The sequence below is a fragment of the Cebidichthys violaceus genome, unplaced genomic scaffold (assembly GCF_023349555.1).
Source record: "Cebidichthys violaceus isolate CVI_PGR_0920_01 unplaced genomic scaffold, fCebVio1.0.p SCAF_20, whole genome shotgun sequence".
NCBI classification, from domain to species: Eukaryota; Metazoa; Chordata; class Actinopteri; order Perciformes; family Stichaeidae; genus Cebidichthys; species Cebidichthys violaceus.
Window position 1 is genome coordinate 5,375,542 of NW_027176373.1, and position 21,456 is coordinate 5,396,997.

At 40.7% G+C, this 21,456-nt stretch overlaps 3 protein-coding genes across 4 annotated transcripts in view; 1 reads left to right on the forward strand and 2 right to left on the reverse strand.

The window, feature by feature from the left end:
- The window catches only part of LOC137876338 (ryanodine receptor 1-like), a 49,878-nt gene extending 42,170 nt beyond the window's left edge, over positions 1-7,708 (reverse strand). Inside the window, exons 1-12 of the mRNA XM_068715817.1 lie at positions 7,661-7,708; positions 3,574-3,693; positions 3,390-3,488; positions 2,711-2,785; positions 2,437-2,515; positions 2,240-2,352; positions 1,576-1,675; positions 1,395-1,491; positions 777-851; positions 528-684; positions 261-425; positions 41-162 (exon numbers count right to left, since the gene is read on the reverse strand). Coding sequence (XP_068571918.1) covers positions 41-162; positions 261-425; positions 528-684; positions 777-851; positions 1,395-1,491; positions 1,576-1,675; positions 2,240-2,352; positions 2,437-2,515; positions 2,711-2,785; positions 3,390-3,488; positions 3,574-3,693; positions 7,661-7,708 — 1,250 coding nt within the window. The remainder of the gene's footprint in view (positions 1-40; positions 163-260; positions 426-527; positions 685-776; positions 852-1,394; positions 1,492-1,575; positions 1,676-2,239; positions 2,353-2,436; positions 2,516-2,710; positions 2,786-3,389; positions 3,489-3,573; positions 3,694-7,660) is intronic.
- A 1,003-nt stretch (positions 7,709-8,711) lies between these two features.
- nfrkb (nuclear factor related to kappaB binding protein) lies at positions 8,712-17,440 on the forward strand. 2 transcript variants are annotated; one of them, XM_068715814.1, is made up of 26 exons: positions 8,712-8,759; positions 8,952-9,121; positions 9,231-9,432; positions 9,541-9,668; positions 9,750-9,921; positions 10,023-10,127; positions 10,217-10,290; positions 10,360-10,441; positions 10,555-10,750; positions 10,842-10,953; positions 11,040-11,166; positions 11,258-11,335; positions 11,433-11,509; positions 11,600-11,646; positions 11,917-11,977; positions 12,065-12,239; positions 12,337-12,443; positions 12,622-12,745; positions 12,989-13,068; positions 13,197-13,393; positions 13,514-13,784; positions 13,873-14,052; positions 14,261-14,983; positions 15,736-15,842; positions 16,189-16,324; positions 16,411-17,440. In XM_068715814.1, the coding sequence occupies exons 2-26, from the start codon at positions 8,996-8,998 to the stop codon at positions 16,549-16,551; spliced, it is 3,828 nt and encodes a 1,275-aa protein (XP_068571915.1). In that variant the 5' UTR covers positions 8,712-8,759; positions 8,952-8,995; the 3' UTR covers positions 16,552-17,440. The 2 variants fall into 2 exon arrangements, with proteins under 2 accessions (XP_068571915.1, XP_068571916.1); XM_068715815.1 differs by having other exon boundaries at positions 10,220-10,290.
- tmem45b (transmembrane protein 45B) lies at positions 17,072-21,217 on the reverse strand. The gene is made up of 6 exons (XM_068715816.1): positions 21,103-21,217; positions 19,633-19,830; positions 19,332-19,544; positions 19,055-19,239; positions 18,670-18,812; positions 17,072-17,440 (listed from the first exon to the last, which is right to left on the reverse strand). The coding sequence occupies exons 2-6, from the start codon at positions 19,820-19,822 to the stop codon at positions 17,329-17,331; spliced, it is 843 nt and encodes a 280-aa protein (XP_068571917.1). The 5' UTR covers positions 19,823-19,830; positions 21,103-21,217; the 3' UTR covers positions 17,072-17,328.
- Positions 21,218-21,456: the final 239 nt, after the last annotated feature.

Genomic DNA, 21,456 nt, shown 5'->3' on the forward strand with positions numbered 1-21,456 from the left:
CATAATAATTGGCAAAATTTGAATAAACTAAAGTATGTACTTGATGAACTGGTTAAAGAGGCCTGATGTGCTGAAAATCATTCTGCCAGCTTGGGACTCTTCGGTCTGAGATCGAGCCACTGTGAGTGCATCATCCATGTGACCTTCTTTATGGAGTATGGCCTAAGAATTAAACACAGGTGCTCTTAAAACACAAGTATATACTCAACAACCATGAAATATACTGTACATAAGTACATGCTGACTTAATTCTGCTTTACCTTTCTCTTTAGAGGACCCAGGCGGGCAGATTTGGCATCGACAGCAGCATATGTGAGCCAGAGGCCAGTTGAAACATGCTGTACAAAGCACATGGACTCTCCATACTTAATTTCAGGTGTGCCCATGCCTTCCACATCTCGCTTTTGGATCAATTCGATTTTTTCCTGTGGTAAAAAGGAAAAATTGTGTAAAAATCTACACACGACACAATGGAGTCTCAAACACATAATTGATTTCTGGCTCAGGTGTCTTTGAATGACAATGACCTTTGAAATTCTGAAGCAGAAGGCTGACATCTTGGAATTTGCCTTCTCCGGGTCCACCAGCAGCAGTCCTTTCTCTTCATCCAGACAAAGGTATCTGCCTGTTGTTATGTGACGTATCCGGAAAGACTGGCCCCATTTAATGTGACCCCCGCTCCAACTACCAACGGGTACAAATGGATGAGTTTAAAGTCACTAACAATGAATGCGGTAACACACGTTTTTTTTAATGCAAGGAATCAAGTTACTCACGCGATACGGAGTGGCTCAAGTCTCCATAGGGATCGAGCATGACTGCATACAGCCCCTCCTTCATAATGAGCAACTCTGAAAAAACAACAACATGCCAATCAATGACGTGCAACATGTGTCAGAAGTTTAAGGTTGGAAAAATTAAAAAATGTTTTTGTTAATTTCAAGTGGTTTCAGTTCATGCTAGTACATTATGACAATCAACTTGCAGAATCTTGAAACTGTGTTGAGATAGGTAGCGCATCACAATGATCATTTGTCAGTTTTTCCATAGTTATGTGGTAATACAGATTGCAAGCATGGACCACTCTGGAAACCTCTTGCTGCTGAGAAACATTAACAAGCATTGTTGCCAAATTAAACCAAACAGAAAAAACATATCATTTTATTTATTTGCATTTCATGATAAGAATAGGGGAGTTGTTTTTCATTAAAACTTTGACATTTGTAAGCTAAACTCAAGTCACAGGGGTGTAAGAGCTTTCAATAGAGTCCCCACACCAGAGGCGTGTTTTAAAATGTAGAGCACATACTGAAAAACATATGTTGTGCTTTGGAAAATGGTTAAGAATGAAAGAACATTTGGTGGCAAGTACAGCAATAAAAGATTTTGGTCACCTGCGCTGGTCGTCCCCTTGTTCAGCTCCTGGGATTGCCAAACACTCGTCCATGTGACCATGGAACAGCCTGAGCACGTACCCTCCGGTCAGAAAACCTAGAGGAAAAGAGTGATATTGCTGAGAGAGTAGACAGGTTTATGGACAAAAGAGACTTTTTTAGCAACAATACAATTACAGACCTTCAGCCAGCTCACATCCAGACATCACAGGGGTCATGGTCCACAGTGTTTGCATGAAAGAGGCATCTACCATCAAGTCACCACTGGCGTAGGACAAATGCTGAAAAAAGTGCAGGTGGTTATATAGGATTTAGAGGAGATCCTGAATAGTTGACTATTCGATCTAAGGAGCCTGATTCAACTCTCCAATCTCACCCTTAAATTGCTGCAGTGATGTCAAAATGTGGTAGTGATACGAAGGATCATTCATCAATCATAAATAACAACATAATGCTATTTCAAAATCAAAGAATAGGTCTACGTTTATTAATCAGAGCGCTCACATAAAAACATGGCATTATCAGAGTGCTAGATACATTTTACACACAACTAACACACACACACACACACACACACACACACACACACACACACTCTAACTTGACACAACACATAGTACTGTTCATTATTCTGAAACACATATCTTTGCAAATAATGCTGTTTTTACTCTTTTTCTATAGATACATAAAGCTTAAACAGAGGGGGATCAATGAGCAAGAAAAAAAAGACATGATTCGAGTCAAGACTTGACCAATCAGATTCAACTATGTAACAGCCCAAGTAGGATTTACTGACAACAGATTGTCAGTAACTGTACAATGCAAGTAAATAAAATCATGGTCACCAGGTATCGCTCTGAAGAAACACTGACGAGAATGAGGTCATCTCCCACCCTGACCTTCTCGCCTTCAGACCTTTGCTTGGAGGCTGGATGGATGGTCCACCAGCAGGCCTCTCCTGTGATGGACAAATAGATTTAGAATGCAGAAATAGACATCGGCGTGTGTGCAACATACAGTGGACAGTGAAATTCATACCCACCTGTGGAATCTTCCTGCAAACCCACATCAAAAGCCAATTTGTCTGTCAGTGAGCGCGATGTAGTCAAACAGCACAAGTACTGCAGCACGAAGAGAGGGAGAACAACTTAGTGGCGTGAGATGACATGCACTCAAACTAATTGAGAGAATAATACTGTGAGGACAACTGCTGCTTATAGGAGAGGACAGGACAGAGCACCAGTAGCCACGTACTTGATTGTAAATGGCCTCACCATCAAACTAATAAACATTGTTCACAAAAAAAATGTGCTCACCATGCTGGAGTGAGTGTGCTTCAGGAGGATGGCATGTCCGTACAGCAGGGTGCGGTGACCCCCACCTTGTGACGACTGGGAGAAGGATGTAGAGGCAGGTAGATTTAGAGACAATCAAATGTACAAGAGATGACAGGAGGTCACCGTATTCAAAACTGTCCCTTTGAAAACCCTTCAAGGTGACAATTTTGATTTGTTAATATCGAAATAACAGTAGGGCAAGTTTACAGACTCAGTGAGGAGGAATAAAAACCACAGCCATATCTTACAATTGTAGTGCAAGTGATATGAAACAAACTAAGTTATCTCAGAACAGCTGAGGCAAATGAGCAAAGCAAAAAATAAGTTGCATGATATGTCGCACAACGGCTGTATATATGATAATACTAATGAGGGTGTAAAAGGTAGCCCCAATGCAGTTAGGATGTGAACTCTGAGGCTAAAGCAGTGGACAGACATTCAGTGGGACAGTGACAGAGTGAGAAAACATACCCATTTGTCCAAATCAACAGCCTAAGGTTGGCAGGTGGCAGAGTGAAGGAACAAGTGGCGTAAAGAAAAAAAAGAAAAGTGTCTTTTAGTTGTTGAATGAACAAGACATTGAATTTGTTTATTATATCGGGGGCACATCCCATGGAAAAGCAGCACATTTTAATCAAACAGTACAATTGTGTCTTACCTCATCCACGGAAGAGTTGGACAGCATTTCCTGTAATGCCCGCACAGAAAGGGACTGTTCCAAAATGAAGCAGCAGATAGCAAGGTCTGGAGGGATATTCTGAAACACAGGAAGACAGTAAACCCTGTGATTAGTATGAATTAAAATTCTCAAAGAAAAAAAAAAAATCAGGCAGTTTCACTACCTGAGCATTGGAGGTGGTCTCCAGGAAACAAAGACGATTCCCAAATCCTTCGCATGACAGACACAGCTTGATCTGTTCCTTAAGAATAGATGCGGTGCACTGTAGCACCACCTGATCATCCTACAAAAACAAAAACAAAAGTCCAAAGTGAAGGAGGAGAGTTTTTCAGGCATTTTTGCAAGGAAACATGGGGACAGAACAAAAGGGATTGACATGCACAAAGGCCTCCAGCCAGAACTGTCCGAGGAAAACTCTCATGCAAACCCATTTATGTAAAATAAACATTTAATTAAACATACAATAACATGGTTTTCTTTAGCAACACTGACTGTGAATATTACAATTTTCAAAAGAAGAACTGCATATCTTTTATTGCTACACAACTTTAATCTTCAAAGAATACTCCACCAATTTAGCAATGCACTCCCATAACATTGTCACACTTACAATTATAAGCTGAAAAAAGTATGAAAAATAGATGCAGCAGAACCAGAGACATTTTCTTTTGTTAAATTCTTTCTATTTTTGAATTGGGACAATGCACAAAAAACATCAACCTTATATAAAACAAGGACAGATTTAATTTTCCGTTCATTCGCTCTTTTTCCTTGTGTAAACCTGGCCCATACATTACCCACAATGCAACTCAACTGCCGACAGTTTGGTTGGAGCTAATGTAGCCTCAAGCAGGGATGAGGAGCGAGATTTTGACTTTGTGTGGCTGCCTCTGGAGCACAAAAGGCTTTTGACAGCTTTTTTTTTTACATACTTCACAGACTTTGATGTGTAAAAATGCCCCTTTAATGCATTCTGCTGATCCCGGATTACATTATGCCTCTCTTACATAATAAACTTGCCTTCATGGCTCTGATAGGTCAAATCCATATGACGCAAACTGTACTATATTTGCGAGGGCTTACATTACAAGTAAAACAAATTTAGAGGTGGCGACGCACCAAGGAAGCTGTTAACAATGGAACACAGATAGTGTCGACGTCTGACTGTATCTCACCACATAAATAATTTTGGCCACCAAACCTTTAATACGAGAGACGACATTGAGGCCTAAATAAATAACAGAAACTTGGCAATACATACATTATATAACACGCAAAAACAGTTGTTTCCTTACACAGCTTTTCTTAACCTTCAGTTGTTTTTGTCTTGCTAGTGTATTTCTCTGTGCCTGTCACTGGCCCAGCTCTAATCTCCCCACCTTGCTGGGTCCAAGACCCCAGCCACTCCCCCTCTGATCTCTATTTCAGGCCGCTGCACCTGCTGTTCACACACCCCCTTCTGGAAAGCAACAGATATTTAGGATATGCCAGATATTTAGGACTGCCAGAAAAAAAAAAGCCCCGCATTGGACAGATTCGATATCGCAATTAGTCGGCTTGCTGAGGAGAGGGATATTCAAAATTCACTTTATCTCAATCCTTCATGCGCAGATGTTTGTGTTTTATTGTTTGTATTATGCAAGTTACTGTAGTTTGAGCCTCATTGTTTCTGAAGCTGGAAACTGGAAAAAATATAAAATAAATACAAAATATTGTTAGGAGAATTTGTGCCAAATTAAAGATTAGTGGGCTTGTTGTACAGGGGAGTTGGTGCGGTCTGTTTCCTCTTCATCTATCTGTCCTGAATCCATGGACATCTCAAATATCTTACTTAACAATAACAATGAAATACCTATCCTAATCAGTAGACTTGAAAGTCAAGTTAGTAGTTTGCCAATAATTTAAAACAGTCATGATACTGAAACATGTGATAGCTGTTGTTACCATAAGGACAATTCTGCAAAATATTAGCGACCCTACGACAAATTGACAATCCCCCCCCATAGCATTCGAAAGAAGTAAGTATCTAGTTTCTATCACGTTCTGTTCTTAAGTTACTGTGTGGACAAGAATGTGTCTACAGGCAGACACACCAACAGAGTGACAGACTGACTGACTGACTGACTGACCGAAAGACAGATGCAACATGACAACATGAGGCTGGCAGCTGGGTGTTTATCGGAAATTCCATCCGTCTTTGCTCGAAGATTTGCCATGTAAGAACTATTATAGAAATCTGACTAAATGTTTTTGAAACCAGCATTTGATAACAAACATTTCTAGTATCACTTTAGCAGTAAAGTTCCCACATGGACTGAAGTAAGCAGGTGCTGAAATGGGCCAAGCTTTGAACCTCTTAATCCTCACACAGTATATATAGAACTCTGAGTTCAGGGTGAACAGCTTCAGACTGACAGTGACTTTATGACACATTGTTAACATATTTAACTCTAGCACTGTGTTACAAACCATGAGACAATGCAAACTGAAAATGTGCTTTTTAGATTTATGTAGCTGCTTGATTAAATATGCAAAAGAAGACATTTGAATTTGATTGTGTTCATGCTCAACAAAATATTAAGTAAGTGTCTCTTTAAGCAAAAACACAGACTGCAGTCACACTCCAAGATGCACAACGTATAATTAAGTGCCTACAAAGAACTGAGTTTCAAGTGTTAGTTATAATGCAGTCTATAGATAATCAGTGCCGGGATAGAGTTACCAGGGTCTAGAGAAACTCAAGTGACACTATGTGAAACATCTACAATAGCTGAGTATCCAAATAGAGAGTGTTAGATACAGAAGACTGCTTGCAAGGCTACAATGCCCTTCTGTAGACTTTGGCACAGAGATCTTAACTAGGAATGAGATAGCTCAGCGATGAGTAATGCAACAAAAATAAACTGATTTCAACTAAATATCTTAAAACATGCACTGTGAAATCAATTAAGTAAAAATTGTAAAACTTCAATGTAACACCTTCCAAATATTCTGAAACTTAAGCAGAATATTTATATCAAAAGTACATGTGACCAAAATCACTAATTTGTGTCGCATTAGTACAAAGAGCAAGAACAAATGTGTGTAATGACCCGATATGCCCATATTACATTTTGTTGTGGGACATCATACACAGTAAGTGATCAATTAGCGTTTACAAATAGTTACATACACTGTCTTGTAAACAGCAGAGAATGAGGACTCTGCAACAGATGACGTCCATCTGTACCGGCCATTTATTTCCAAGGAGCCACGAAGTGAGTACATCACCAATCAAACTATTTAGGTTTTGGACACTGCATCTGTCAAATGTCATTTTTTCTAAAAAAAAGGTAGATGGAAATTGGTGATTAGTCCCAACAAGATAATTAACTACTCTAGTTAACACAGATTATTGATACAAAGACAAATAAAGGCATACAACCTAAAATACTTAAATTATAACAACAGGACCGAGTATTTCATCTGGAATAACATCAAGCAACACACGGTGATACTCCATCGTCAGGTTGTTGGAGGACTTTGTTTCTTAGATTTTTTTGCTGAAACTTTACAACCGTATCAGCAATATTCTGTTGAAGATCTTAAGCCAGGACAAAAACATCCACACACCCATCAAACCACTAGGCATGGTACAACTGAGTCCAGCACACCAGCATTCACTACTAATGAATTATTAGTTCCAGCATGAGTCTGGCTGCCTCCAATCTTGCTTTAGGATGGATCTGTTTACATTAACAATCTAGACTCAACTGCCTATTAAACAAACTACTCATAGATAGTCTCATGGATTTTCATTTTAATGATTCAACAAATTCTTTTTTTAAATAAACATTTAATCATCATAATTGTCATCAAAATAAATACTGTCCGTCAAAGTAAATTTGGTCGGTGTCAGTCAGTGTTGGAATTTCACAATACTTTCATGTAATTGTATCTAACTGCTTTTGCTAATCTAATATATGTTTACATATTAATTGTCACCTGGCACCAGAAGTGTTCTTCTTTAAGACAAAACAGAAATATATCATGGACCTGTTGGGATATTATTAGATAACAATGCCGACACAACCAGCCACCTGTCCTTGTCAATCTATGCTCAGTCTCTGAAAAGAAAGTTACTCTACAAAGTAAATGTCTATGATCTATCAAGAAGCAGCAATTCATTACACAAATGGCTAATTATTGTGCATTGTCGACTGATTATGTTTACTACTAGTTTTTGAGAAGAGTCAGACAGCATCACTTACCGTACGCAGAAACTGAATCTCTTCCTCTCCATCTGCACCTTCTGCCATTTTCCCAAGGCATTAAAGGCAAAACCTTGAGGAAATGGGGAAATGTTTTTCCCTCAGTTCTGTAACTCCTGGTGCAAATTTGCCCACCACATAAGGCAAGACAATATTAGTCAAGGTGTCTGAAGGGCAATGTGGGTCCTGTGCCTCTCTCTGGATGTGGTATGAGGCAGAGGGATTGACTGTTCATTCCTGTTCATTACAGCATCATAAAGAGGTGGAGCAAGTTGTCAAAGCTGAACCAGTGATTCAAATGTTCCTGTTGTGGAATTTAGAGCATTGTTTTGCAATAATATTGTTGCATTATAAACAAAGTAAGATATCAAATCTAAGTGAGAACTCTTATAATGCCAAAACAATTGAAAAATGTGTCAAATAAAGGGTAGATTTTATTAACATACTGAATTGACAGTTTTTCCGTTGTGAAACTTCAACCTTAGGAGTATGAAATGTATCATCTGCGACCTATTTAATTTGAGTCTTTTCATGAATTATCCATTATTCATGTGGGAGTATATACATAAAATTCACAATAAAAATGCATAAAATACATAAATACATTAATTAATAAACAATTAAGATAATGTTATGTTAGCTTTTATAATTTCTGTTCACAGACAAAGGATCTTTTTCTTTATTTGTCTGTAATATATAGTAGTATATATAGTAATTATGAATTTAGATGTATTATTTATATTTACATTTCAAATATATTGTCATAAAATAGTAACAAGACGAAACTAATGAATGAGATCCGCACATAATGCATGTGTGTGTAACTAAGTGCTTTCTAAATTAAAAAGATAAATTATGCTAACACTAACAATATGAATATTAGCGTTAACAAGTACAGAGTACATGTTGTTAAAAAGTTATTACGTCTTGTATAATTTTACAGTTTTGGAATGCAAATATATAGTTTCCTGTAGAGGGCAGCAGAACGCACGAGCTGAGCAGCGCAGCCATATTTATTATCCGATTTCTGTAGAAGAAGAAAACGGTACGTCGGTGAAACAGTTCCCCCTTCATTTCCGAGACACAAAAGCAGTGTCAGGTAAGCGCTATTAGCAGTTTTTAATCAGCAGTATCAACTATATTGTGTCGAACAGTAATAGTATGTGTCCGTTATGAAAGTTATAATTTGCTCTTTTGATAACGTAACGCTAGCTGGTGCGCGACGTTACTGTACAAAGCGGCTAATGTGTTGACATTGGTGAATGCTTGCTAATGTTTATGTCGTTTGTAGCGCTTCTATGCGAAGAGGCTTAAAGCTCGGCACAGAGGAGAAGAATGGACGCCCTCGCCCACATGCTCACAGACCCTCTTGATCCAAAAGAAGAAAACGATGAACAACTCACAGAGGAGTGCATGCTGGGTAACTGTAGATTGAACCTTCCAGAGGACCTACTTGAGGACGTGAGTTATCTGGTCATGAAATGCTGCTCTTTCCTGCCTTTGCACAATGTCTCACACGCATATGACACAGTGCAGATTCTGCATTAATTGTTGCTTTTGTTTTCATTAGCCTGACATTTATTTCTCCGTGATGAGTGCAAACACCTGGAGTGAAGTACTGTCAGACTCCCAGAGACAGCACCTCCGTCAGTTCCTGCCCCAGTTTCCTGACAACAACGTTGCAGAGCAGGACAGCGCCATCGGGGACCTTTTCAACAACAGAAACTTCAACTTTGGAAATCCCCTTCATCTTGCACAGAAACAATTCAGAGGTGATTCCCTTGCTTTCCACTTATTTATCCACCAACACATAACTATATCCTCTAAGTGTTTTTTTTAAAGCATTTTCTGATCATTACTCTCATTATACATCAACCCAGATGGTTACTTCAATCCTGAGGTAGTCAAGTACAGACAACTGTGTGCCAGGTCCCAGAGAAAGAGACAGCTGTACTCTCTTCAGCAGTATTACCACAGACTTTTGAAGCACATCCTTGTCTCCAGAAAGGTATTTTTGTCTTTGTGAGAGCTTGAAGTACAATCCACCTCGCCTCTTGCCATTAGTCTTAATTTTGTCTTATTTTTGTAGGAGCTGCTGGAGTTTGCGGTTCACAGTGGTTTGGACTTTCCACCTAAAAGGAAGTTACCGACCAAGACTCATGCTGAAATGCGGGAGCCACGAGTGAGAAGAAGACTGAGCCGCATATTAAAGGAGGTCAAAACTGAGTGTGGAGACAGCAATGCTTCATCTGATGATGACGGTCAGTCTGTTCTTTCATTACTATCACTGCCGATGACTTCACTGTTTTCTAATAAAGAGCTTGTGAACACTAATAAGACTCTTATTGTATAACGCTTGTAGATATATCATTATGGGCTCCAGCACCTCAGTCACCTTCCTCTCCGACACCCGCTGTTTCGCTCAGAGTTCTTCCCAGCCTCTCCAGCCAAGACATGAAGACTACTGGTCAGGGATTTCTGCAATATCAAGATGATGTTCCTCAAATGTGTGAGCATGGTGAATACGATGTTAAAAGACATTTCATGTCTTCACAGAAGGAATAGAACTAGGGGAGCAGGATTTGAAAGCCTTGCTGCATAACCATCGGGAGAAGAGGAAGCGACAGCCAGTAAGTGGTGTCACAGATATGGTTTAGTCTTGATTTGCATAATATGTAATTAATGAGTGATTTATTCAGGATCATCCAGACTTGATGACCTCTGACATCCACCTCGGAGACATACTTTCAAGAGCGAATATTGGTCGGAAGGGGGCTATGGGTGAGTAAAATAATTAAATCTCGTTGATAAATCTTAAGCAGAAGTCTTGGTTTCATGGCAGGCAGATAGTCGAAATGTTTCTTTCCTTCTTTTTTTTTTTTTTTTTCTTGCAGCATTTTTTGATCTGTCTCTGCCTAAGAAGAAGATCAAAGACGAGAGAAGGAAGAAGAAAATGAGGACAATAAAAGTGGAATCTGAGGATCCCTGTGAAATTCTTGCACCTTCAGACACCCCATCAGCTCCAACGGCGAGCATCATCAACTCCCTGCCAGACACCCCGTCTACTCCACTGGCCAACATCAAGGAAGAGTGAGTTTAGCGCTACACAAGTGTATCTATACCGTCCATGCATATATTCATTGAGTCTCCTGTTCTCACAAACTACTCTTTATTGTTGAAGAATTGTGGAGGAGTGTCAGAGCAGCCCGGTTCCAGTTGAGGAAATAGCCATCAGTTTCTTCAGCTTGTTGGAGAGCATCTTAAGGGCAGAAAACTTTACAAGCACTTCACTGGTATGTCCTCATGGCAGACTCTCACACACATATTATAACAAATGATCACAGTTCTGTATTATAACGCCTACATTGTGATCTCACAGTTGGAGGAGAAAGTTCAAATGTGGCAGTTCTCTCCAGCCAGCTCCCTCAATGTGTGGTTTTCCTCCGTCCCGTGTTGGTCCGACTTGGTTCTTCAAGCGCTGCAGTTTCTAGCGGGAGAGACTAAAGGTATGAAGCAGTGGTCAGGACACTCACACTGACACAGTCGGGCGTTGTTTTCCACCCACTGTTTCTCATGTATGTTGTGTTTGTTAATCAGATGGAATGATGGCCCTCCCCAGTGGATTTTCTCCATTTGTGGAGTTTGCTGACGACTCTCAGCAGTGGAGGTGGATTGGTAAGAGGGGTCCATTTTTTAAATCCCTGATTGATTCAGTGCTTGGTGTTCAGATTGATTTTTATTCTTGAGGATAAAAGTCAATTATTTATTTTAGGCCCCACTCAGGATACAGAGAAGGATCTCAGTGCACTCTGTCAGTTGTGGCTGGACTCCAAAGACTTAGTTATCAAGGTAGTACAATTATTATATCACAAACACATTTCACATGCTATGCCACTGTGCTTATGGTTACAGAATGTTTTCTTGTTTGGTCTTTCACAGACAGAAAATGAGGACATGCTAGAGATGACTTCTCCCATACCAAGAGTGTAAGATTCAGGGTGTTTTATTGTAAAAAATTCGCTAATTAATTAGTTGATCAACCAGTAATTCATTTATTTTTATTTGTGTTGCTTGTAGGAACAACACATTACTTTTTTATAAATTTAATTTGGTGTATTTAAGATAGCAAATGGTTAATTTTCATTTTAACAATAAATATAAGAGTTATTTGTAGCCTGACTTTAACATAATAAAGTAGTTTTAGTTGCAATGCCGTGGTTGTTGAAGCTAACAGTGTAATATCTCTAACCGAGCAGCTCAACTGATTATGTGGTGCGGCCCAGCACTGGAGATGAGAGACAAGTGTTTCAAATCCAGGTTTGTTTGTTTTATCTTATTTACAACATTTTTGCCTGGACATGAACTCTCTAAGACAACAAATGTTTCATTTTTATTTATTTTTAGGAGCAGCAGCGATACAACCAGCCGCATAAAGCCTTCACCTTTAGGATGCACGGCTTTGAGTCTGTGGTGGGGCCCGTTAAAGGAGTGTTTGATAAGGAGATGTCTCTCAACAAAGCCAGGGAGCACACGTTGCTCCGCTCAGACCGACCACCATATGTTACCATTCTCTCTCTGGGTTAGGCCTTCTGTTTTACTCTCCATTGTCAGGCTTTATAGAGTGTGCAAAGAAAACCGATCGTACGATTCTGACTCCTCCCCTCTTACTTCCGCAGTGCGCGATGCAGCAGCCAGGTTACCAAATGGAGAAGGAACAAGGGCAGAGATCTGTGAACTGTTGAAAGACTCTCAGTTTCTTGCTCCAGATGTCACCAGTGCACAGGTAAGATATATATATATATATATATACACACACACACACACACACACACACACACACACACACACACACACAGTATATATGTTTTCCTTTTAGTCATTCAGCTAACTCTTGCAGAGTGACTTGTGTGTACCTTGCATTGGCCTGCAGCCTTTAAGTTATTGCCTTCTTTGCCATTTAGGTGAACACAGTTGTCAGTGGTGCCCTGGATAGACTTCACTATGAGAAAGACCCCTGTGTGAAGTATGACATCGGCCGCAAGCTCTGGATTTACCTGCACCGCAGTCGCGGTCAAGAGGAGTTTGGTGAGAAACGATGTGCTTTATTTTAGGGTTTAGCTGTCCACCTTTTGTAGTTGGTTCAGTAAGCGTAAAGACCTCTAATCATGCACTTGTTTGAGTGGAGGCAGCCAATAAGGAGCCATTTGTTTAGTTTGATAAGCCAACTATTGTCTGAAAAGAAGACGTATGCAATTTTAACCCTCATATTAAATGCTCCCAGTCTTCAAGATCACAGTGATATGGAAAATGTTTTTTTCTTTCATCCAGAGAGGATCCACCAGGCTCAAGCTGCTGCTGCAAAAGCAAGAAAAGCCCTGCAGCAAAAGCCTAAACCTGCATCTAAGCCTGTGAGTCCACTGTCTCCATTTGACTGCAGAATGAAAGCAACACGTAGCGGCACACAGTGTAAAAAAAAAAGTAGTTTTCAGTGTCTGAGAGCAACATGTTTGTTATGAATCTCCTGTTTATGTTTTAGAAGTCCGGAAATAAAGACGGAGGCAGTAAAACCCTGGGATGTCTGGAGGCGGGACAGGATGCAATCTCCAATCCCATGTCACCGACCCCTACAACACCCACACCAATCACACCTGGAACCCCTAAGTCCCCGTTACCCTGCACAGCCACCACACCAACAAAGACCGGAGTCCCTGATACAATCAAAACCAGCGCAGGGTCAGTGTGACACAAATTTAGTTTGTATTTGTTAATATTGTAAAATACATACACTCATTTTCATCCGTGTGATTTGAAATGTAACCGTCTCCTCTCTTGCCCCTTCTGGCTCTCTTCCAGAGTTCTTCTTGTGTCCCCTCCCTCGTTGCCCCAGCTGGGAACCATCTTGCCCACCAGTCAGGCTTGTCCACCGGTTTCCCAGCCAGTCACATCCCAACACACGGCTCGCATAGTGAGTCACCTGGCGGCGGGCTCCCTCCCTCAGGTACGGGTTGTCTCTGCTCAGCCGGGTCTGGGTTCTTCGGCAGGAAGTCAGCAGGCCACCCTGGTCCATCAGACGCCTCACCAGATCAGGATGCCGGTGTCGATGGCAGCCAAGGGCCTTTCACAGGTAGTCAAATAACGAGCTGCGTTTGTTGTTTTGCATATTGCATATATATATGATTCATTCGTTGTGTGTTTATTGTGTGTATCATTAGGCAGTGGTTTCTGTGCCTCTGAGGAGTCAGTCTGCCAGTAGTCCAGTCCAGGTGCCGACCACACTGTCTGTGTCCGCTGTAGCTGTGGCCAAACCTCAAGCCAGATCACCTGGTAGCCCAGCAAACAACCCTGCTTCCCCTGCAATGCTGCAAGGAGTCGCCGGCCAAAGTATCAAACAGGTGAACCAAATTTGTAATACTTACAAGTGCAGAAATTAGTCTTTAAGTTCAGTTTACTCTGGTATTTGTCCCGCTGGGGGAATCTTCTGCCTTTTCTGGTTTCAACTAAGATAGTCTGCAGGTTGTGGAGAAAATCCATATCCTTAAATAAGTAATGTAATTTGCCACGTTAATAACCTCAAGATGTGTCTTTTGGTGTTCTTTAAAGGTGTCCATCACAGGCCAGTTGGGAATGAAGACTGCTGGAGGAGGAGGAATTCCAATCACGGCTACAAACCTGCGCATCCAGGGTAAAGATGTCCTTCGTCTTCCACCGTCCTCCATCACCACGGACTCCAAGGGACAGACGGTGCTGAGGATCACCCCAGACATGATGGCAACTCTTGCCAAATCCCCAGTTGCAACCGTCAAACTCACGCCCGACTTTCTGGGTTCTGCCGGCGGCAAGAGCATATCTGCCACTCTCCACGTGACGCCACCCCACTCTTCACCTTCATCTGCCGGTGCTACATCCTGCACGGGGGAAATGCAGACCACTAAAGCGGGCTCCGTTGCTTCTAGCTTGTTGAAGGCGGCAGGAGACACGGCCATACGACTGATGCCCACGCTGGCGGTGACTGTGGCTGACCAAAAATCGAGGACCTTCTCCAGCGTATCCTCCCCCGACAAGAGTGGCGCCACCATTCGGATAATGCCGGGACTCGGCGTTATTCCTCAGAAACAAGGTCAGACCATCACGATGACGACCACCACCGGCAGTAAACCGCTCACAGCGTCGACGTGTGCTAATGTCATGACCATGGCCGCCAGCGTTGTGGCCGGTGCCAAGGGGATTACGGTGGCTCCTGGAGTCTCGTGCTCCACTCTGACGCTAGGAACAGCTACAGCCACGGTGCGGCAGGTTCCTGCTACTGTGGTCACCACTCAAACGGTAAGATATGTATTCTGTTAATGTTCACATTGCGAAGAAATTGCGAGGGTTTTTTGGCGTATCATTCCCATCGTATGGGGTAAATAGTTTAATTTGATTCCAGCTATTGTATCCCAGAAATCTTCATATTTTGTTCTTCATATTTTTAGACCCACTTGAACTGGTCTGTAGCTCTTACGGTGCCAGTTTTAGTCAGTCAACCATTTTTAGAATCTACGTGTAAGAAGTAGAATGGCCTCTAGGGGCCACTGTTTCACTTTGTTTCTTCATATTTCTTCAATACCCAGCTGATAAACAGCAATTCAACACATTAAAGTATATAATACTTTAGTTATAATAATAAGTTAAGTTATAATACTAAACACACATCTCTTGTATTACAGACAATTTAAATAACATCGTACAAACAATTATAATAATTATTACCCATAGAGATATATATATATATATAGGTAGTATTCTAAGTGGTTATTTGAGTTGCAGTTTGATTCCATGAGCTGTCATATCCAGTTTACAGTTCATATCTGGCTTCTGAACACAATCTGAATTTAGGGCTCTGACTGGCAGCTTTTAGGTTTGAACAGGGATGTTTCCTCAAAAGTGCCTCTCTGAATAGTTTATTTCCTGGTTTGCATAGTTTCCTCCAGAGTCTGAATCATCAATGAGGAACTCACAAAATCTCGTTGAGTCAATTCTGAAAGTGTCTCAGGAACAATCCTCTTCTTTTTTTCTTTTTTTTTACACCACTGTAGGGGAAGTTACCTGCGAGGATAACTGTGCCCATCTCTGTCCTGAACCAACCACTGAAGAGCAAGAGTGTTGTGACCACACCACTAGTGAAAGGAAGTCTGAACACAAAGTAAGTTATTTATTTATTGAAAATATTTGTACAGACAGAACGACAAGATACTTTGATTGTAAAGAATGAATTAAACTCCAAAACGAGTTGTAAAGATGGTATCATCTACAGATTTCAACTCTATAATCTATTTTAATGTGCTGTGAGACGGCAACTACCTTGCAACCATTTACTTCTATTGTTTGTATATTTTGTTTGTACTGTAGTGGCAGAAGTATACATTTTAGAGCCTCTTGAATATTTGTATTTATTGATGTATTACATCTTTTTTTTTTTTACATCTACAGCTGTAAGTCGGACTGGTAGATTGACGTGTTGTTGTCCATTTCCTTTCTCCTCTGAGCAGTATCAGCAGTCTGGGCCGGAACATCATCCTGACCACCATGCCCGCTGGCACGAAGCTGATAGCAGGCAACAAGCCAGTCAGCTTTGTCACAGCACAGCAGTTCCAGCAGCTTCAGCAGCAAGGACAGGCCACGCAGGTTAGCCGCTTGCATTCCACTTGTTTTAGTTAGAGACACGCAGAGCATCGCGAGGCGTGACTATTCGTCTTTCTTTCTTTTATTAGGTTCGCATCCAGACGGTCCAGGCGCAGCAGCTCCAGCAGCACATGGCATCAGGCTCCCCGAAATCTGTTTCCACAGTCGTGGTCACAACGGCACCTTCGCCCAAATGTGCCCCCGATCCCCCAACGGCACCTCAGCAGTGATCGTGCCTCGTCAGTCGGCAATGAGTCGAGGTCCACTGTACAGTATGTATTTTGTACTTTGTGTTCTCAAGCTTTGTCTGGATCATTTGACTTGTTTCTACTCTCCCATGTGTAGCGGTAACATTTGTTATTACAGCATGTAACATGCTTTTATTTCTTTTCCATTTGGATGGAAAGCCAGAAAAATAAATCTTCTCAGTAAATGCTATGGGCTTGTGATTGACAGAAAGATACCAATATGACCAGTATGTCGAAAATTGTCATTAAACTTTTGAATTATATTCTCCACATTTGTTATAGACAAAATATAAAACAATCTACAGCCTACAGGGCTGTTTACATTCTGTTGTTTTTCAGTAATCAACAAACTTTCAAAAGCACAGTTGCCCTGTTCATATTATAATCTCAGTTTATTATTTCATATAAAACAAAAATAATCAATATGACTGTCAATGAGATGTTTGCTCTGTCACTTCTTTAAATGTTTGATGTAATGCAATATTAGCAAATGTGAAACAAGTGGACTTAATCTGAATGATTTATTTTAATGTTGTGACTTGCTGATTTTTGTTTTAATACATGATTTGTTCTTTTCTTTGGTGTTGCATTTTATTTGATAGCAGGACATACACTCGAGCCATGCATTTAAGTTCATATTGTGTTTTTGAAATACTTAAACAGACCATAATAACAAATCATATTTAAATAGATAAAAAAAAATCTAAAGTACTTTGTACAAACTGCAGACTTGGTCTTCAAAGAACCATAACCATGCATTCACTCTTCTTCGGACTCTTCAAGCAAAGCTTTCTGGGAGCTTGATATGGAGGATGTGTTTCTCATTCCAATCTCTATGTCCTGTCCTCTTCCTGAGAATCGCTTCACTGTGCTGTTGGAGCAAGAAAACAAAGGCTTCAGCTAACGCATGAACAACATAAAGATGACACATCTACAGCAGAGCTAACTGATGTTGTTGACATATTCATTTTAAGTGTTCCTACAAGCACTCGCTTGCAGGGAAAGACACATTTCGAACAAGTCCTCAGTTTTGACCACTAATGCTGCTGCAGAGCCGTTTTTAATCTTTTGTGTGCATATCATGTTGTACCAGCGTGTGTACAAGCAAGCGCAATAATGTACAATAGGAGAGTAATGTGATACACATATCTGCTGGCTGCTGAGGGCTGTAAAAACAATAGTGACACACCAATGACAAAGAAGAAGAGGACAGCCTGATAACAATATAGGTTTAAAGACAAGTTCTTTGCAAATATCCGTAAGTCCTAGCATATATTTTAAACAAGTCGTTGGCCGTGTTAAGCTGGCCTTAAGCATACTGCTCATTGTGGTGAGATGTTGAATGTAAACAAAGCCTTGTTGACTGTATAAACTTCAGCGTACCTTTTCAGAGATCAGAAAAGAACTCTAAAGAAGTCCCACTAGTCTCTCTTCAAAGAAAGCTTTAACTAAAAGTCCTAATGCCATTGAAGAAATCAACATCTGTTCCAATTTCTTAATCTTAAATATTGATAAACGGTACAAGAATACAGGAAAAGTTCCTAGAAGGCCTAGAGGTTCCCCAATGTTTTGGAAAGTAGACACTATAGATTTATTTATTGACTTGACGTTTGTTCATTCAGGTTATTACTTTTTAAATACGTAAAACGGGTCAATCCCCAGCAAGAGCTTGTCATTAATGTGATTTCAATGTGCTTTTGCAGCTCGCTGGTGGCACGGAGGATGTATTGTAAAGCCATCCTTTAAGGCTGATTGTCTCTGCGTTACCGTGAGACACACACACTTGTTTTACTACTGCATTCCAACAATGGCTGGACATGCTGCTGTTTGTTTACTTGAAACAAATCCAAGCCACAATGTTATTCGGAAAACTAAAGTGAAACTTGAGATCAACCCTTCTGAACCAAAATATGTTGTGATCACCATCACATTAAGTTATAAGAACACAACATACAGAGTAAAGTGTTTACTTCATTTACTTGCTTCCAAATGCTTATTATGTGTTTACTCTGTTCTGCTGAAACCTTTAGCTACGGCACATTCAGTAACTACTGATGTGGGCTTTAAAGGTTGTCTGTAGGTAAAGGGTGGGATACTTACAACCAAACCACAGAGGAGATGCAGGCGACTAAGAGCAGGGCCACGGCTAAATGCCAGCAGAAGCACATTGTGATGAACATGATGTTGCCGTGCAGTGTCAGGTCCCATTCCGGGCCACTCAGTGGGTAAAGTACAAATCCAATCTGAAATGATAAATAGTGTGATAAAGGAGACAACTACCTGTGATGTTCAGCAAAATATTCTTATGAATTTGACTGCTGTTCACAAAAACTGTGTTTGTAAAGGAGACAGGTCTGTGGCAAGTGATGGCCGACAATTCTCAAGCTAGATTGGTTCTGGAAATCGAAAGCTCAAAAGAAATGTTCATGGTTCAAACTGTGCTCCACACAATAGAGCATTCTCAGTTCCTCATTATGCTAATTACCTGGTAGAACCAGGAGCCCTGCAGGATGAACATGCACGCCCTGAACAGCTCCAAAATAATGTTGTCTCTTATGAACACCTCCAGCATGGTGCTGGCCGATCCGCTGAACACAGCAACGAGCAGCAGGGTGTGGATGTGAGCGTCCAGAGGGGGCCGACTGTGCACGTGGTAGTAGAACAGAAACCCTGGATGATTGTCGGAAAACAAAGCTCAAATACACACCAGGGGAACATAATTGGGATGTGAAGGAAAAATGCTGAACTAAAACTTGACTTGCCTTCAACAAACAGAGCCAAGGAGAGAGCGAGGCGGTCCACACCAGCTGGCACCAGTTTGGATGCAGTACTGACAACCAGTGCTATTCCAGAGATCCCAAAGAACAGATACATCGTGCCATGCTGCCAGTTCATCAGCTTGACCCATGACTTGTTCTCTGTGTCGTAGAGGTGGGCGTGCGGCCCATCCACCACAAACTGTTCAACCATAATACCTGGAACGGAGACAACATCGGGCAAATGAGATGAGGGGAGAACAGGTTTAGGGAGTAGGTTTAGGGAGGATCGAGAGGAAAAACTGACCAACAAATGAAGCAAAGATTTGACATCCTCCCTCCGTGTAGTCCAGTCTTCGAAATATAGGCGGCATAATCCGTCTTCCTTTAGGCTGACTTGTCCTCCAGTAGTGTTGCAAAATGTGTTTCACTGTTAGCCAAACGCCTAAGAACAGGAAAAAAGAGCCAGGAATGGCATGTCCTCCAAAGTTTGCCATTGTTAGGCCTGAAAACGTAAGAAAGACAACTTAGTAGTAAATCCGATGCATTTGATGGAAACACAATGATTACTGTTGTAGCTCAATGCTCTATTCCTTTGAACTGAGTCATATTTGAGGTCAAAGTACGAGCTTGTGACATTATTTTATGAGCCATGTAATGATTACAAGCAATAAAGAGACGTAACGAAGGGACTAAAAAGAGCAGCTCACAATGAGATACCACAAACACAGGACGGTAGATTGCTTTAATATAAAGGGCTTTTACAAAGTAAATGTCATTATGTAGTTTCCTAACCAATTCCTGAATACAGCGTAAAAGCATCCCTTGTAATATGAGAGTGAGGTGGAGTTAGTTTTGAGCTAAAACCTGGTTTAATACTTGTATGTATTGTATTGTATTCATGTCATATTAATCTCACTAAATCCCGAGAAGCAATGTATATACCATTCAATTGAAACAAGGAAGCATGGATAACTTGGTACTTTAGTATATTAGGGGTAGGTTCATAGAATATAGCCTTTGATCCAGACCAGAGTCGCTCATTTGTCTTGCAAAAATGAAATACAAATTGTACAGAGCTGTTTGGTGAATGAAACGGTTGGCTATCTGTAAAGGTTTTTTTAAAAGCACCAAAGCTATTTGTATTTCATTTTTGTCGATATTGGTCACACTCTACGAAATTGTTACAGATAAAATATGAAAAGCTGAGCAATGTGCTTTCAATATAGTGTTGCTACTGACCTATTATTTAAAATGAGACACATATTCCTGCAGCATAGTCACTCTGAAGGTGGCACGTTAGGGCTCTGTTCGTGAATAGATGGGCCTCCTGCAAGAACATTTTAGTTTTCTATCGTTAACTTTCTCGTACTTTTTGTTGTGCGATGTGTTTGTGTGTTTCTTGCATAAGGCCCATTGCTTTTAAGGGTGACTGTAATTTCTTCTTGTTGTCAGTGGGGAATCTTAATGATTTACGGGTGTGTTTAGCATAGTTATCTGTTAGACAAGTTTTTCTTGATTAGCCCTGTTTGACTACATTGTTTTTTTCTCTTTCTTTCTCACTTAACATATAAAGTAGTAGATATTGCACCCAATAGATTGAGATAGATTAAACTGTAAAAACAACCTTAACTACAAATATCATCTCTACATAGTTTCTGCTCATCAAGAACATTCTGTCGTAAGCTGTTACTGAACAGCCCCTCTACACATACTGAATGTGAAAATGAGCCTTTTCCTATCACACTTAAAAGAGATAACTACAGATTGTACATACCTTATTCTCTGCTGCTAATTCCCAACGGCTTCAGAAAGGCTTTGCAAATCAGTAAATCTTAGCAGCTGTTAGATGTTAGAGTGACAGCACTCTGTAAGATCTGTGTAAACTCTGCACACCTATTGTCGGCACCTGTGTTGACATCATCACATAGCCCCGCCCATCATTTGCATTGGTTTCTGTGACCAAGGGACGTCCTCCTGGGAGACAGATGTGACATTCAGACGGAAAACAGTACCTGACTTAAGATCACGTTGTTTGTTTGGTATAAAAAGAAAGAAATTCTTTAACACACGTCCTTGTCAACTTATTGTAGAGTATGTTTTTCATGTCGAATATATTTAGAGCACAGCA